Consider the following 15610-nt stretch of genomic DNA (forward strand, 5'->3'; position numbering starts at 1 on the left):
CAGAGATGAATATCAACATCAAATATGCTTCTGAGTGCTTTGTTATTTATGTTTCAGAGAGATTTTGTAGCCTTCAGCTCTCAAGAATGTGTCACGCTGTGCTGTTTATACATTGAAGATATTAATGGGCGTAGATGTCATTTTTCATTTTAATGTCTCAAATGCAACAGGCTGATAGGTTAAGCATTCCTATTTTTATGGGGAGAGATATGAGTGATGTCTGTTTCTTCCCAAAATATACATCTATTTACTCAGAAAAAAAGTTATTTATAAACCTAAGCATACACAACACTTTCGGTTTTACTGGTTATTTCTAAACTAGTCTCAAATAATTTTAATTCAGTGTTTCTCTGGAGGGAAAGTATTTTTCTGACAGGTTAACAAAGTTTTTTTCACCCTAAATTAATTCTCATGATGACCTACACCATAGAATTGCTTTTTGTGTAGTTCATCACAAACTTAAAGTTAATACTACTGGAGAAGAGTGAAGTGCTTTAACTTTGCTTTTCTTTCAAAAGTTTAGCTTAGTCAGAATTACACAGTAACTGTAGGAATGACATTTTCAATAAATATTTTAGGCAAAATGCACTCAGTTCTGGAAAATATGTGCATTCTCACACCTCCTTGGCCAACAAAATATGTACCTTAAATCTATTTATAAATGTTTTTATCCTTTTTTCAAAACATTTAATCTGATCCAATTTTTGAAAATACCCTATGTTAATTTTCTTTAGGTTGACTAAAATTAGATCATGTCATTAAGTGAAGTGCACCCTTAATTCAAAACAAATGTGGTTTTGGAAACTAGATATGGTTTGGCTGCCTTAGAAACCTCTTTCTTGTTTATTTGAATCAGATTCAGTCATTATTAAAGGAAATTTTGTAAACAGTTCTTGCCTTTTGTTCTAAATTAATTTGAGGAGGGAGGATTACCATATAATACCTAATTGACTTGTAGAACTTTATGAGTGGCCCTGGAATTTATCTTTTCTGTTTATCAATAGAAGTGGTAAGTGATTTTCACATTAATATTTTATGTAAGTTGACACCTAGTACCTTATATTGATGAAAATGTTTTATCTCCTAATCTTTTATCATTTGAGTAGCTGCAATAATAAATTGCAAAATGAGCTAAACATCTATGAGCAATTGTTTATTGAAATTCAGCCCCAAAGAATACTGGAAATAAAAATGTCATATGATGCATGCAGTCAGAATGCAGTCTGCCAGAGATTCCTGCTTATGAGTTTTAAATCATTCCTGATTTCTTGGAATTGTTTTTTGTTCTCCTACCTCTTAATGTTTGCTATAGCAATCTCTGCTGCTAACAAAAGAATGTTGAAATAGGCAAGTAGTTATTTTTCATAAGTGTTTGTATTGGAAGATGACCCTCAACTGTTTTAAAGATAACTGTAAATGCATGTGAAAACCAAAGTACTTTGAAAGTGGCAGCATTTTGTACCAAGCTGTCATGTGGTGTCCCATCATTATTTTTACTCCTTTATCAACAATACAGGTATATGCTTCTGGCTAGTGATATTTTCATGAGCAATAGCTTTCCTATATCTAATTTTCTAGTGTTTTTTTTTCTTATCCACTGAGCATTCATATATTCCATTGGGTTTCTTGTTTGAATTGCGATGAATTAAGGAATATAATGGATGGGGTCCTAGGCTTGGAAGACAAAAAGACACAAAGATCTATTACTGCATTGTGATTTAATTAAGTTATCATAGTACTGGTCCTTCATTTACCTATCTACAAAGTGAAAAAGTGAGGTTATACAGTTTTTAAGGTTTTATCCAACTCTAGAATACTGCACTTCTCTTAGTAATAATTGATCAGATGATAAAGATTATACAAGAGTACAGAGCTCTATCAGGTATTGGTGGAATGCATAATGATTTTGAAATTAAGCATGATGGGGACATTTAGCCATAAAAAGAACATATATTCTATGACAGTTTTTTATGCATTTATATATACAGGATATAGAAAGATTGTGTTGTTTTCCTTTTAAGTTCAAGAACTGGATATGTTCATTTTAGGAATAAAGAATAATTCATTACACTGTCAAATAGTCTCCCTTACTAGAATTTTACCCATTGCTATCTAGGGATTCTTTTGACAGGATAATGACAATATGGCCCACTGGAATGCACTGGGGCCAGAAAGCCAGGAGACCTTGAACAAAGCACTCAGAAATTGTTTTGTGACCTTGAGTAAAGCAACTGATTACTTTAAGCCTCACTTTTCCCATTTGTTAAAAGGTGGGGATCAGATTAGATGATTTCTGATAATTGCTCTTAGTCCTAGTAATTCATGGTTGTAAGATTCCAAATTGTTCATTAGAATCCTTTAAAAAAAAAGAATACTTTGAGATAATAAATGACTACAGAACTTAATACAAACTAAAGCTGTATATTGATGAACTATCATCTCTAAAGAAGAAAATAAGTATATGAAAAAAGAAGCCAAATTTTGTGTGGATTTTGTCATCAACAGGAAAAATAATCGACTGAATTTTTTTTTAATCTTGAAAGTTTTATATAGACACACCCTAGGTCACACTATAGTAATTTCCATAAAAATTTAATTAATTTAGTTAATTTCAACTCATATTTAATTTTTCAAGCTGAATTAAAAGAAGAAATCTTTATTATTTAGACTACTGAGTGAGATTTTTCAGTGAGTCTTGTAATAAAGTAATTATGGAATTGATATTTACTTGTTTTTCCTTCAAACCAAACTCTCTTAATGAATTTCCTGAGTTCACTGGCATGTGCCATCCTTGGAAATATTTAGTTTGACTTGTGATTACTTGCAAAGTTTAAGAAACAAAAGGAAAATCGTCGTGAGTGAGTGTGTCTCCAAATGTAAAAAGTGCTCTTGACAAATGGTGCCAGATCCTGCTATGGGAAGACAAATCAATGTTGTTAGGAGATGGTGCTCCTGCATTCGGTTTGTTTACTTTGGTTTCTATGTCTGCCTGCCTTCTCAGAAAACTTGCTTGGAGCCAGACTGTAGCAGCCCTCTCTCTGTCTTTTCATAATTGATCAGGGGATGACTGCCTTCCCTGAGGGTTAAGACGTGGCAACTTTTTCTGTTTGCTCAGCATCTCAATGCAGTAGTTCAAACATTGTTCACACCAGCTGGCAGTGTAATGCCATATGCACATCTTGTCAAAGCAACTGTTGTCATGGATACTGGAAACTCTCTTAAAAACCAGATCATTGATTCCAATCAAAATTATACTTTTTATCAGCTGAGAATCTCAATTATTATGGAAGAATATTAATTTAATGACGTTTTTCTCATTATGAAAAATGTATCTTGCATTCTAAAACAGTAAATAACAAAGTAAGGTAATGATTTATTTTAGTTTTATGTGTTGAAAATTGTCATCCCTAGTGTTCATTGAACTCGGTTGTTAAGAATGAAAATGAATTTTTAAATACAGGCTCTAAAAAAAGTTGTTGTTGTTTTTTTAATGGTAGTATATATTGCTACCTTTAAAATAATTTAAGCTGAATATTGTTTTGTGGCCCTAGTTTTTGTTAGATAAGTTCATATAGTACATTCACCAAACTGCCCCTCCTCATGTAAATGAAATGCTTACATTAGTTTCTTATGTTAAGTTTTATTTTCCTGAGTGGGTAAGAAAACATAAAAATAAATGAAAACATCTTCTATTTTGATTGGTATTCTGTCACACATAGAAACAAACCTGATTGGTTGAGTGGTAATTTCTTTGTTCTCTGATTTTGCTAAGAATGCAAATGAAAACCACTCAATTTTATTTGGCATTAAAACTGCACTTTATTTTGTCAGAGGAGAGGTTTCCCCTTGAATTGTAAGTATAAAAAAAGTGTTTTTAATCTTTAGTGAAAAATCCTTATTAATTCACTTTCAAGATAATCTGATGTTGATTTGTCAAATTTAATTACAGCTTCCGGTAACACTTGAAGTCTACTGCTTTTGCTTCAAAATTGTAATATGAAAATGCAAATTGAATGATAATTTAAAAGGGAGTGGGCATTTTAGTTCAACACTCAAAGACAAGTTCCTTGTAGAAATGGGGTTATTGATCCAGTTGATCATTTTTCCTTTATGCACTTTAAACAAATTAATTTCCTACAGGATTACATGCAACTTTATGATTTTGAATAAAGTTGCATACATGTGTTTTGTGAATTTTTTGCATATTTGGAGAGAAAAAGAATAATGACTATAAAGGGAGGTGAGGGTTTTCATACAAAATAACTGATAATCAATTTAACTTTAAATAAAAAATATTTAGATATCATCCCCTTCTTACTTCTAGGCTCTGCAAGCAGCAAGACAACTTCTCTTACAACAGCAAACAAGTGGATTGAAATCTCCTAAAAGCAGTGATAAACAGAGACCACTGCAGGTTAGTAAAGCACTCCTGTCCTTAGGGTCTTATTTTAAAAGATGTTCATAATAATAACAGATGTGTAGATACAATTGTATATATACAGGAGATTATTACATTTGCTTTGGTGGGTCATTTTAATTCCAAAAGAGAATTTATTCATTTTTCTTAGACGAGAAAAACAATTTTTTCTATTAGCATAAGTTTCAAAAGTTTCCAAGAAGTTAACTTGGAAAATTAAAAAAAAATAACAAAAATTATGTAGGATCTATATTTGGAATACATAAGCATAGAGAATTTGTATAAAATTCCCTTGGGAGATTTTAATGGGGTTTATTCACATGTAGGTAAAAATGTGAAAATTCTTTCTAAAAAAAAGTAAAGTCACATTAAAGTGATGTGGAAGGAAACAAAGCAGTCTTAGACAACCCTTCTGCAGTTGTATCCAAGTGACAAATGCAGAAAACCTCCACCATTGCCAAAAAAACTGTTTGAGTTCGCCAGGGAGTTATTGCTGTTGCTACAGTTATAAAAACACATTCTGGAGTTTGTTGTCCTTACTCACTTATATTTGTCCTGTGAAACTGGTAGTATGTGTATGTCTTTTAAAGTAACTTTTGCTACATAATATAACCATTGTTTTACATAGTATTCTTAACCAAAATGTATGGGACATTTTCTTGGGGAAAAACCATTTTTAAGATGTACATAAAAAACGTTTGGAAGGTTGGAAGGTGGATTCTGGAGTTGGATGAAATGCCTTTCAAAGTATTCAGCAGCCTTGTTGAAAGAGAAGCAATGCTTTTTCCTGAATCATGTGTTACATACATTCTAATAAGGCACGTTTAGGGTTTAGTATTTTTCTCCTATTGCTCTATTTTAACAAAACAATCTTTTTTAAATTTTTTTTAAATGGCCTAGCTGTCTGTTTTCATTTTCAGATGTACTCACAGATGTTAGCAACTAAGTCTTCCATGATATCCTTCTGAAGCTCAGTTGGTATGACAAAGAATTATAGGCTACTGATCCACACAATCCAGAATTACTTATTACCCCAAAACTGGATTACATTATGGTCTCTAAACAAATCTGAGAGAACATATTTTCTTGGGAACAAAGTCATTTGTGGGAGTGAGTGGGCAGAGGAGAGACTTGGGGGTAGAGGATGTTTAACAGAGTCTAAAGCATAATGCCTGCCATAATTGTAAATGAAAGTTTTATTGAATCAGTCTGAATCTAAATTCTTCTTAAATTTTTTCCTGTTTTAAAAAAAAATTCCACATTCTCTTAACTAATCAGTAACTCTGTGACACACTTTACTCACTTCATATCACTCCTAAAGCTGTAGCACTGAGTATAGTATTTCTATAGTTACCTGATCCCATGAGTCTCTCCATGCATGTACCTAACAGAGAAAATTTTGCATAGTAGAAGTCACACTAGATACCAAATGAAGCATTGATCCTCACAATAGTTTCACAGTGTGCATTTTGCTTTCTTGTTGATGTAGAAAATAAAATTTAGATGCTGGCAACATAAGCCAAAAATAGGAAAGAAGTTCCTGTTTTGAATGTATGAAAAACAGTATTTATTGTTCTATTTGTCATGTTTCTTGACAAAGTAGAGGAATTCTCAGTTGTTCCTTCCTCTCCAAAGTTAAGTCCAGTAGAAGTTTCTTTATTGCTGGTTGCCAGAGTATCTCTGGAAAGAATGGCTGAGCTTTAGGTTTTTGACTTGTTGTTGTTGTGGTTGTTCTAATACTATAATCAAGATTTGATACTTTGATAATATAAATGTACATAATTTTTCTTAAAACATACACCTATAATGTGGAAATATTAGAGACTCTAAAATAAGAAATTGTCCATGTAACAATTGTTGTATAAATTTTTAAGCAAAAGTCCTCAAATTTTTATTTTGTTGTAAAATAATAAAAGTACTGTAAATTACCTATTAATAATTGCAGTTGTTCATCATACTGTATTTTCCTGGTATCACTTATAGTTTAGTGTTTCCTGATGCATATTAATCTAAATATATCTCCATTGTATATTCTGTAAAACTGTAGCATTTTTGTATTATTTGTGATTTTAATGAGATCTCTTGCTAAAACCTATGGGGATGAGAAATTGACTTTATGAATGAGAATTTAGAAATAATGAAGACTTATGTGCTCACCAAAATATATACTACAATTAATATGAGAACTTACATTTTTTGTATTTCATAGTATTTGATAAGCTCAGCAACTGTAGGCAGTCTGAGATTGTATTAAAAATCTAATAAAAATCTAACAACATTTCATACTAGCTTACACATCTGTTATCAAATGGGGATATTAGGTTAATACTTATCCTTGCATCCGCAAATACTATTTAGCATGAGTTGCACTATTTGCTACTTGTGTTAAAAAAAGAAGTCATAATATGAAATTAACATTTTAAAAAATTTTTATAAGATTCTCTCACAGTGTAGGGGGTTTTTCTACTTAACTATATATTTCTACTTAACTGCATGTAAAAAATAAGCAGTAAGTCTAATGCATGTATCTTCATTGAGAGAGTTTAATTGAAAATAGAAAATGCCTAAGTGTTCAACCAAATTTTTAGAGATTATGTTTTAAGTTTCCAAAGGGTAATTGAAAGTAGTTCAGAATTTACACTTGCAAGAAAAGAAATTTGGTGTTAATAGATAATGCTGGTTCTTACCTTATCAGAAATAATATCTTTAGAAGACCAATAGAGAAACTTTCTATTTCCTATTTTAAATATAGTTCTGCTAAAGAACTACTTTATAAAGTTTAAGATATGACACTGATTTCATACCACTGTTTTGATGGCTCAAATCACAAGAACAATATTTGGTTGCTTGTTAACATTCACCTAAATTTCTTTCAAGTGTTAAAAACTGGTGTCCAGATTTGAAGTGTGACATGAAATAGAGTCTATTTCTAGCAGACCAGTGTATGTATGTATATGTATGTGTGTGTGTGTGTGTGTGTGTGTGTATATATATATATATATATATATATATATATATATGCTATTTTTAAATATCAGTTTTTTCAGCTTCTGATGCTACAGATGGTATATGTATTAGCATGTCTAATGCAAAATGAAAAGAAAAAAATCATACCACCTGACAGTCATGAGTACCAGTGGCAGTAGTGATTTCACTTCCATGAATAGGTATCTGAATATGTGTGTTTGAAATATTTTTACATATTCTATTAGTTTTGTGAAACACCAGTTGAATAGATCCAATCAGGTATATTGATTAATCAGATATTGAAGAAGAATAATATATAAAGATCATGATGCAAATGGGAGTTGAGGTTAACCTAAACTTTACCAGATATTTCATCATCATTCTTAAGGTTTCCAAAAAATTTAGTCAAGTAATAGCAGCAGAAGGTGGCCTCTTCTTTTAATCTATCTTTTTTATTTCTATGCAGTATTTCCTAGATTTGATGTGCCCCTAGTGATCCATAAAATAAGAAAAGTTAGCCAATGATAATATTTAATGTTTTCAATTTCATAAAGTAATTTCCAGGTGAGAAAGACTAAATCAGCACACATACATACACACACACATACACACACACACATCACACATGCACACTTCTAAAATCTGTAAATTTAAAATTTTTTTATAAAATACATTATCAATTTTCTAGCCTTTGACAAATCTACTTCATTTAGTTTAGATATGAAAATTGGTCGCATTATTGTTCTTGTTACATTTACAGCCATGAGACAGACTTGTGGTTCTTCAACAGCTGTGCAGAGCAGAGACGTAAATTTAAGGTAAATGCCATTGCTTTGCTATCTTAGATGAATATTAGTATATAGCACTGTAATCACCTCCTTCATTGTAGGTTAATATCTAATATAAATTTTTCTTTTCCAATAGGTAACAAAAATTATAAATTTTTTATAATTCTGTCTTACGTTAAAGAATGGAATAGTCAAAAGCAAAAGCAAATTAAACTTGAGAATCTTATTAAGATTTTGCCATAAAATAGTTATCTAAGTTTGAGGAAATCATTTAACATCTTTAAAACAAAGACATTGGGTTAATTGATGGAATAGATTTAAAATTTCATGGTTTAAGATTTATTTTGTTTTTGTTTTGAAGGAAGTGACAGGCATCTTAGTTTGGGGGGATTATATATATCTTGATGAATATTATCTTATAAATTAATGATTATGGGTTTTTAAAATTTGTTTTCAGTTACAACAGACTTGCTTATTAACAGGCCACAGCCAAAATGAATGCTTTGGAATCAAAGAATTACATTCCATATGTATGGAAATGATTGTTCAAATATACTTTTGAACAAATAAGAAAGATTTGTTTAAATGCTTTGAAATAATATTATAAATTGCATTGTGAAGAAATGCAAACTATATAAAAATTATTTTACTCCTTTATGTATTTTGATAATATACATTTAAATATGCTGTGATATAATGCAATTTAACATCATTTCTACCTTCTTCTATTCCTTCTTTCTAAAATGTTAAAATAAACATCAGCAGACAAAACCAGAGATTCTCTAGTAAAGTAATCAGTGATTCTAAGATTTCACATTCTATATTTGAATTCAAGAATAAGGTATAAAAATTAAAATTTTAAAATTAATAAAATCTTCTGGGTGAAAATACTAACTTTTGTCAGATACATAACCAGATATTGCTAAATGCATTTTAGGAAATGATGAATTTCCTATGTGCTTTGGTAAAGAACAAAATTGAATATTTTTTTACATCAATTTGTAGTATATAAGCATTATTAGCTAAACCACTCTTTGTTCCACCTACTTAAAGCAACATTATTAAAAGACCTGAGATATAGTTTGGAGTAGACCAATATATTGTGATTTAGAAAGGTTAAAATTTTAAAGATATTCTTTGTTGTTCATATTTTTGCATATAAAAAAATAAGCAGTAAGTTTAATGCAGTGTATCTTCATCTTAAAATTGAGAGAATTTAATTGAAAATAGAAAATGCCATGTGTGGTCCTGATTTCCCAATTCTATTAGAGGGTATTTCTTATAAGATAGCATTAAATAGTCAGATTTCCATTAATGTTAGAGAAGAAAAGCCCTCAATAATGATGTTTCCATTCATGGCCTCTCTGTTCAAGGCTGACACCGCATCGAAGAGGGTCTGGGGCATCCAGCCCATCTGCAAAACATGCTTGTGTGGAAAACTTCGTAATCTTTTAATATAGATTTCCTGCTAATGTAATGCTGCTTTAAGTATTTGTAACAAAATGTGTCTGAGCTTCTAATTCTTATACACTTCTCCTGGATATTAAAGGTTTTTAATAAGAAAGTGATAGGACCTCAGCACTATTTTGTGAGGATGTAGTGAGCAATGGTACATTTAGACAATATTTCCTTGGAGGGGAGTTGTGAGGAGTCAGGAATAGGGATAATCCTTAAAAAACTCTTTATGTAGACATGATGTTGACTTGAGCATTTGGCATGTTGAGCTTATGGTTATGGCAAGATGTGTAAGTAGAATTGTTCAGCTTTTAGAAAATTAAAAGGAGAGCTTGACAGATAAGTCAGAACTAAAGACAAATATTTGTGGAATAATCCACAAGTGATAGCTGAATCCATGAGAGTAGAGGAGATTTCTGACAAAGATAATTTGCAAAGAGGAGCTTAGTAACATCTGTATTTTTTAGAGCAAGAGGAAAAAGAAGCAGAAAGAAAAGATTAGAAAAATCAAATTATAACTTGATTTATTAAGGGAGGTCAAAGAAAGAATAGTTTTCCAAAGACAAAGCTTGTCAACCATGTCAAGCAATATCCATGAAGATGAGAACTTTCATCCAGAAACACTGTTTAGCTAAATTGCAACATTGATGGTTTTAATTCCCCTAGTTCTTTATCATTTGCTAGTAACTCTTAGGATCAGCAGTACTAACATGGTCAGTAATGAATGGGAAAAAAAAATCATACTTTAATATGAATGTTAAATAGCAAATAGAGAATTAATAAATGTACTTTTGCTTCTCAGATTGCTGTATAAGAAAATGTATATTGCATACAAATTACTGAATTCCCATAAATTAAAAATAGAAGAAAATGGCTTTGTCAGAGGTCAAATTTTCTTTTCTTAGCTATCCAAGTACTTGCTTCTCTCTGTAATCCATTAGGACTTTAAGTATATATTCCCTTGACTTCTCTACCTTTACTAAAGTGAGAGCAATAAAGAAATAGAACATTAATATTGTTATGGGAGCTCTCTATAGGATTTAAGACTTAGGCTGTGAATTTCATCTTAAGATGTTTAGAGGTATATAAGATAAATTGTATGACAAAGTGAAGAACAGTTTCAGTACATGATTAAAGACAAAAAGTAAAATTATTTTGAATTTCTCTTCCATTTAAGACTCTTTGTGTTTCCTCTATGGACTCTATTTATATCTTTCTACCAGTGTGAAATCTGCATTTCGACTTGACTTTCTTCAATTTTCTCTGCTCCCTTCACCTTCTTTACTATATTCTTTCCTCCTTTACTATTCATTTCTCTTTTCTCATCATTTAATCTTATCCATTTTATTTTATCTCTGTTCTCTTGGTCTTACATAGAGAAAGAAGAAACTTTAAATACCTATAAAGGTTTTAATTGTCTTGAACCTAGAAGATATTCTAGCATGACATTTTGCTACAAAATAATAAAACTGTGCTACTTTCTTAAAATCCAGTATCAAATAATTCTTTTTGTTTTTGTCTTTCCCCAAGAATAGTTTTCCTTTAAATTATTTTCAGATGTAGTTTTAGTATGAAAGCAATGCTATGCTAGACAGTCTCAGCAGCTTAAAGGAACCTAGAGCCCAGAAGCATTTCATTTAGTGTTAGTAATCTACTGCTTTTGCTATCTATAAAACTTTTTAAAAATCATCATCAGGAAAGTTCCTTTGGTCATATTTTCTAGAAAACCCATTGAAATGAATATTTAAACTATAACTAACTAGGATGACTATTAAATTACCAGAGTTCTAAGCAATCTTTGGTTGTGTTGTTTATGATTATATTAGTGATGCTGAAATTGGAAGCACAACATCTGAAAAGATAAATCATCAAATGTGTAATGATGTATTCTTCATAAAAATTTAAGACACCATATCTTAATATGAAAGTCATATAAGTTCATTATAAGAATCTATCTTGATTTTAAGTTAAATTATAGTTGGACACTAAGTTACTTTTCTCAAAGGCACTTAATGAATGCTAATTGCCACAGTCTGGCTGGGCACAAATGCCGCAGTCTGGCTGGGCACACAGCACACAATCACGAGCCACCACACAGCTTGTAGATTCAAACAGCAACTCTTTATTCCCGAACTCACACCAGCTGTCTACAATCACGTTCTGGGGAAATCCACATTCTCTGCCCAAATCCACCTCCACTGGGCTTCTATCTCCCAAAGAATACTGTCTGAATCCCGTGAGAACTCAAGGGGAACTCAGGCAGCAGGATACGCCCTATTCCCAGCAGGAATAATCTTAAACCTTAAACCTGGAACCTAAACCGGAAACACCCTAAACCCGATTATCTTAAACCGGGAACACCCTAATCCGCCTTGGTCCTTGAGCAAGGTCACCTACATTCAATGTCACTGCAATATAGGATACGCTGGCAAGGAAATTGTCATACCTACTTGGCTAATGGCTCCCAGCACTAATAAATTTCTATTGTACAGTGGATTTTTTTTAGATGAAAATTATGTCCTTTGATTAGATGAGGAAGAAACCACTCATGAGAACTAATTAGAGTAGACCTTTGACATTCACAAGGTTTGTATCCTGAGATCTTTATAAACCCTCAAAATCAAGAAACTCCTATTTCAAAAACATGGACAGATTTGTGCAGACTTTTTTCCAAATGTTGTCCTCATTCTGAATCAGGCTAATCATTGCTTTGTGCAAAGTGTAAACAAGTTCTCAACTTTACAACTTTAAATAAAGTTTGCCTATGTTTTGTTTTTATTCATTTAGGTACCAGGGATTGACCCAGGCACTTTTAACCACTGAATCACATCCCAGCTCTTTTTTTAAAAAAAAATATTTTTTTTAGTTGTTGATGGACCTTTATTTTACTTATTTATATGCGGTGCTGAGAATCGAACCCAGTGCCTCATGCATGCTAGGCAAGCAGGATACCACTGAGCCACAACCCCAGCCCCATATCCCCAGCTCTTTTTATGTTTTATTTTGAGACAGGGTTGCACTAAGTTGCTCAGAGCCTTGCTAAGTTGCCGAGGATGGCTTTGAAATTGAGATCCTCCTGCCTCATCCTCCCGATCTTCTGGTATTACAGGCATACATCACCATGCTGGGTACACCTGAATTAAATAATAATAATAATAATAATAATAATTTATTCATATCACAGGTTTTCCTACATCAGTGAGCATAGGTAGAGAACAGGAAAGCCATATTAGTGATAGAAAATCCAGGAGAATGGAAGAAGTAGGTAATATATGTGAGAAGTCAGCAGTCTACAGACTGGAGCAACCTCTCTGTGTAGCTAAGTGTTTCATGGCTTAAAGAATTACAAGGTTTGATGTAAGGTTCCATTCTATTAGATCATACAGTCTAGCATCTATAGGGAAAATCCAAGCCAAACAATCAAGTTTCCCTAACATCCTTATTGATATCTTAATAAAGAAATGGGAGCCTCCATATCATGAAATTTCCGACCTTCTTAATTATAAATCTCCATCTGCATCTGTAAGTTTACCTGGAAGGTCTTTTCAGAGTAAATTTGCTGGCATACTTTTTAAGGGCATAGGGTGTCTTGGTATGAAGAGACTTCAAGAAGTTCAGGAAATGACTAGTGGCCACATGCCTTTTTTTAGAAGTCTATCAGTATACAAGTAGAACCAGTAGTACCTAGGGGTTAAGCATTTTGATCACACAAGTACACCAACAATTTCCCTTGCAGAGTCTATAAATTCTTACACTTACAATGCTAACACTTGCATTGCTGTAAAAGCTGCCACCTTTATAACTTCCACTTTTAGTGCTACTGCACATTTGCAAGTGACAAACCAAGGAAAACACTGAACATTATGATATGCTCATGGGAGGAAAATCTGTTGTCTCTACAAAAGACTGTGGTAAATTCTTAGAAACTCTTTGTGGAAACAGAAACAATACAAAAGGCAAAAATATTCTCTACCTTCTACCTTCCTCCCGTAGACCACACATGTAATAGACATTTAAAACACATTAGTGATGAAAATGTAATAAAATTTTAGTGTCTTAGAAGCTTGGTTTTCTTTTAAAGGTATTTGTTCTTAATTCTGGGAGATTGTTTCTCTTAATTAACTCTGACTACTCCCCTTCAGTTGTAGAGAATATGTAGGGCAGTGGATTTCAAATCTAAGAAATAAGCGTAGATCTTTGAAGATCTCTTGAAAATAGAGATCTTGTGTCCACTGTGGACTACTGAGTTAAAATTTAGGCAGGTGGGATCTTTGAAAATGGAAATATTTAAAATTCTCTGGATAATTCTAATACCACTGGTCTACAGTATCATATGTATGAACCCAGAACTGCTCTTTTCTGGAACAGGAGAGAACCTCCCTGTAATAAAAAACACTGAACCTCATTGTCTTATTATTATACTGTATCATTTTCTCTCTCTGGTATTTAGTTTTCAATCTCATACAACAAAAATGCTTTCCTATTGAAACCTTAGATGTCTTCCAGATTCAGCAGTCTTGGAATCTCAGCCCAGAGTTTGTTTTCTATATTTCCTTTTGTAAAGCAGTTTTTTGGGGGAAGGGGGTACTGGGAATTGAACCCAGGAACACTTAACACTTAACTAACTTAAATAGCCACATCTGTAGCCCTTTTTAATATTTTTATTTAGGGACAAGATCTCACTAAGTTGTTTAGGGCTTCACTAAATTGCTGAATCTGACTTTGAACTTGTGATTATCCTTCCTCAGCTTCTAAGGCTCTGGGATTACAGGCTTGTCCATCATGCTTGGCTAAAGCAGATTTTTGAGATGTATCTCTCTGAGAATTTTTTCAAGTTACTTTCCAACAATATTGTCAGAATTTTATTTTCACTTTCATGACTTATGTGAAATTACCAGTAATGAACTTGCTCCCTTATTATTTTTTTAAATAAAATCTGTACCCTTCAGTATATATCTACTTAAAACATTGGCTCCCTTTGATAAGGAATCCAAACAAAAATTTAAAAACTCACTCTCTTCAAAGTTAGCTGTTTGCTGCAGTGGCCTTCACAATCTGATCTTGCCCACCACCTGCTTACATATCACGTGACCATGGCATCACTGTGATCCTCTAGCATTGGTTCACAGTATCATGCAACTGATGTTCCCTTATCATTTCTCACTCTGCCCTTCTTCACCTTTCCATCCAGAAAACTTCTGTGCAGCTTTTAAATTTCTGTGGTCAACTGCTCTGTGAAGTTGCTCTGATACCCTCCCAACCCCACCAACACACATATTCTTTGAAATTAATTGAGATATATATATATATAAACTTTTATGTCTTTAAATATGCTTCTGTTTTGGTATGTGCCATGCTGAATCACAATTGGTACAATCTACTTGAAGGCAAGGAGTGTATCTTACTCAGCATCACATTTCCAAGTATTTGGCACATTGTGGGGTTTGCATAAATACATGCAGTCCATAGACCCTATCAATCCCTCTTTTCTCCTAGGCTCCATTTGTGTTTCTTGAAGGTGCCTGATGAGGCAACTTAACCCAGATCATCGTCCAGTGTTTCCATCAGCTTTTCCTGTTCCCATTTTACAGTCTCCAGCCATTAAAACCTTCTATTCTGATAGCATCAGATTCCTCTGCCCTAAAATATGAAAATCCCCTACTCCTCAACTTCTCAACACAGCACAAAAGACTTTTCATGAACTGCCACTATGCACCATACACACCTGACACGATGTGGCCATGATTTAATTATTACTATTTTCCAGACATGCTTCCATTCATTGATTCACTCCTGAATATTTGTGGGATGTTTGTTATGTGCTAGGCCCTTTGCAAGGCACCATGAACTTTATGAACTTTGATATCCACTTGCCTCTTTTTTTTTCCATTTTTGCCTTCAGTTTAGAAGGCCATTCCCACCCCACTTACTAAGCTACCCAAGTCCTACATACTTCAAGGTCCCTACTCCCTATAGTCCTCTG

The 15610-nt window shown here is 32.7% G+C and overlaps 1 protein-coding gene across 13 annotated transcripts in view; it reads left to right on the forward strand.

Moving 5' to 3' along the window:
* The window catches only part of Foxp2 (forkhead box P2), a 546252-nt gene that overhangs the window by 392298 nt on the left and 138344 nt on the right, over positions 1-15610 (forward strand). For 11 of the 13 annotated variants that reach the window (XM_048786006.1, XM_048786005.1, XM_048786008.1 and 8 more), the window contains one exon: positions 4325-4414. In XM_048786006.1, the coding sequence (XP_048641963.1) occupies positions 4325-4414 (90 nt within the window). Of the gene's footprint in view, positions 1-4324; positions 4415-8144; positions 8203-15610 lie in introns of all 13 variants that reach the window. The other 2 variants (XM_048786015.1, XM_048786016.1) reach the window with 1 other exon arrangement.

The sequence above is a fragment of the Marmota marmota genome, unplaced genomic scaffold (assembly GCF_001458135.2).
Source record: "Marmota marmota marmota unplaced genomic scaffold, marMar, whole genome shotgun sequence".
Classification (NCBI taxonomy): domain Eukaryota; kingdom Metazoa; phylum Chordata; class Mammalia; order Rodentia; family Sciuridae; genus Marmota; species Marmota marmota.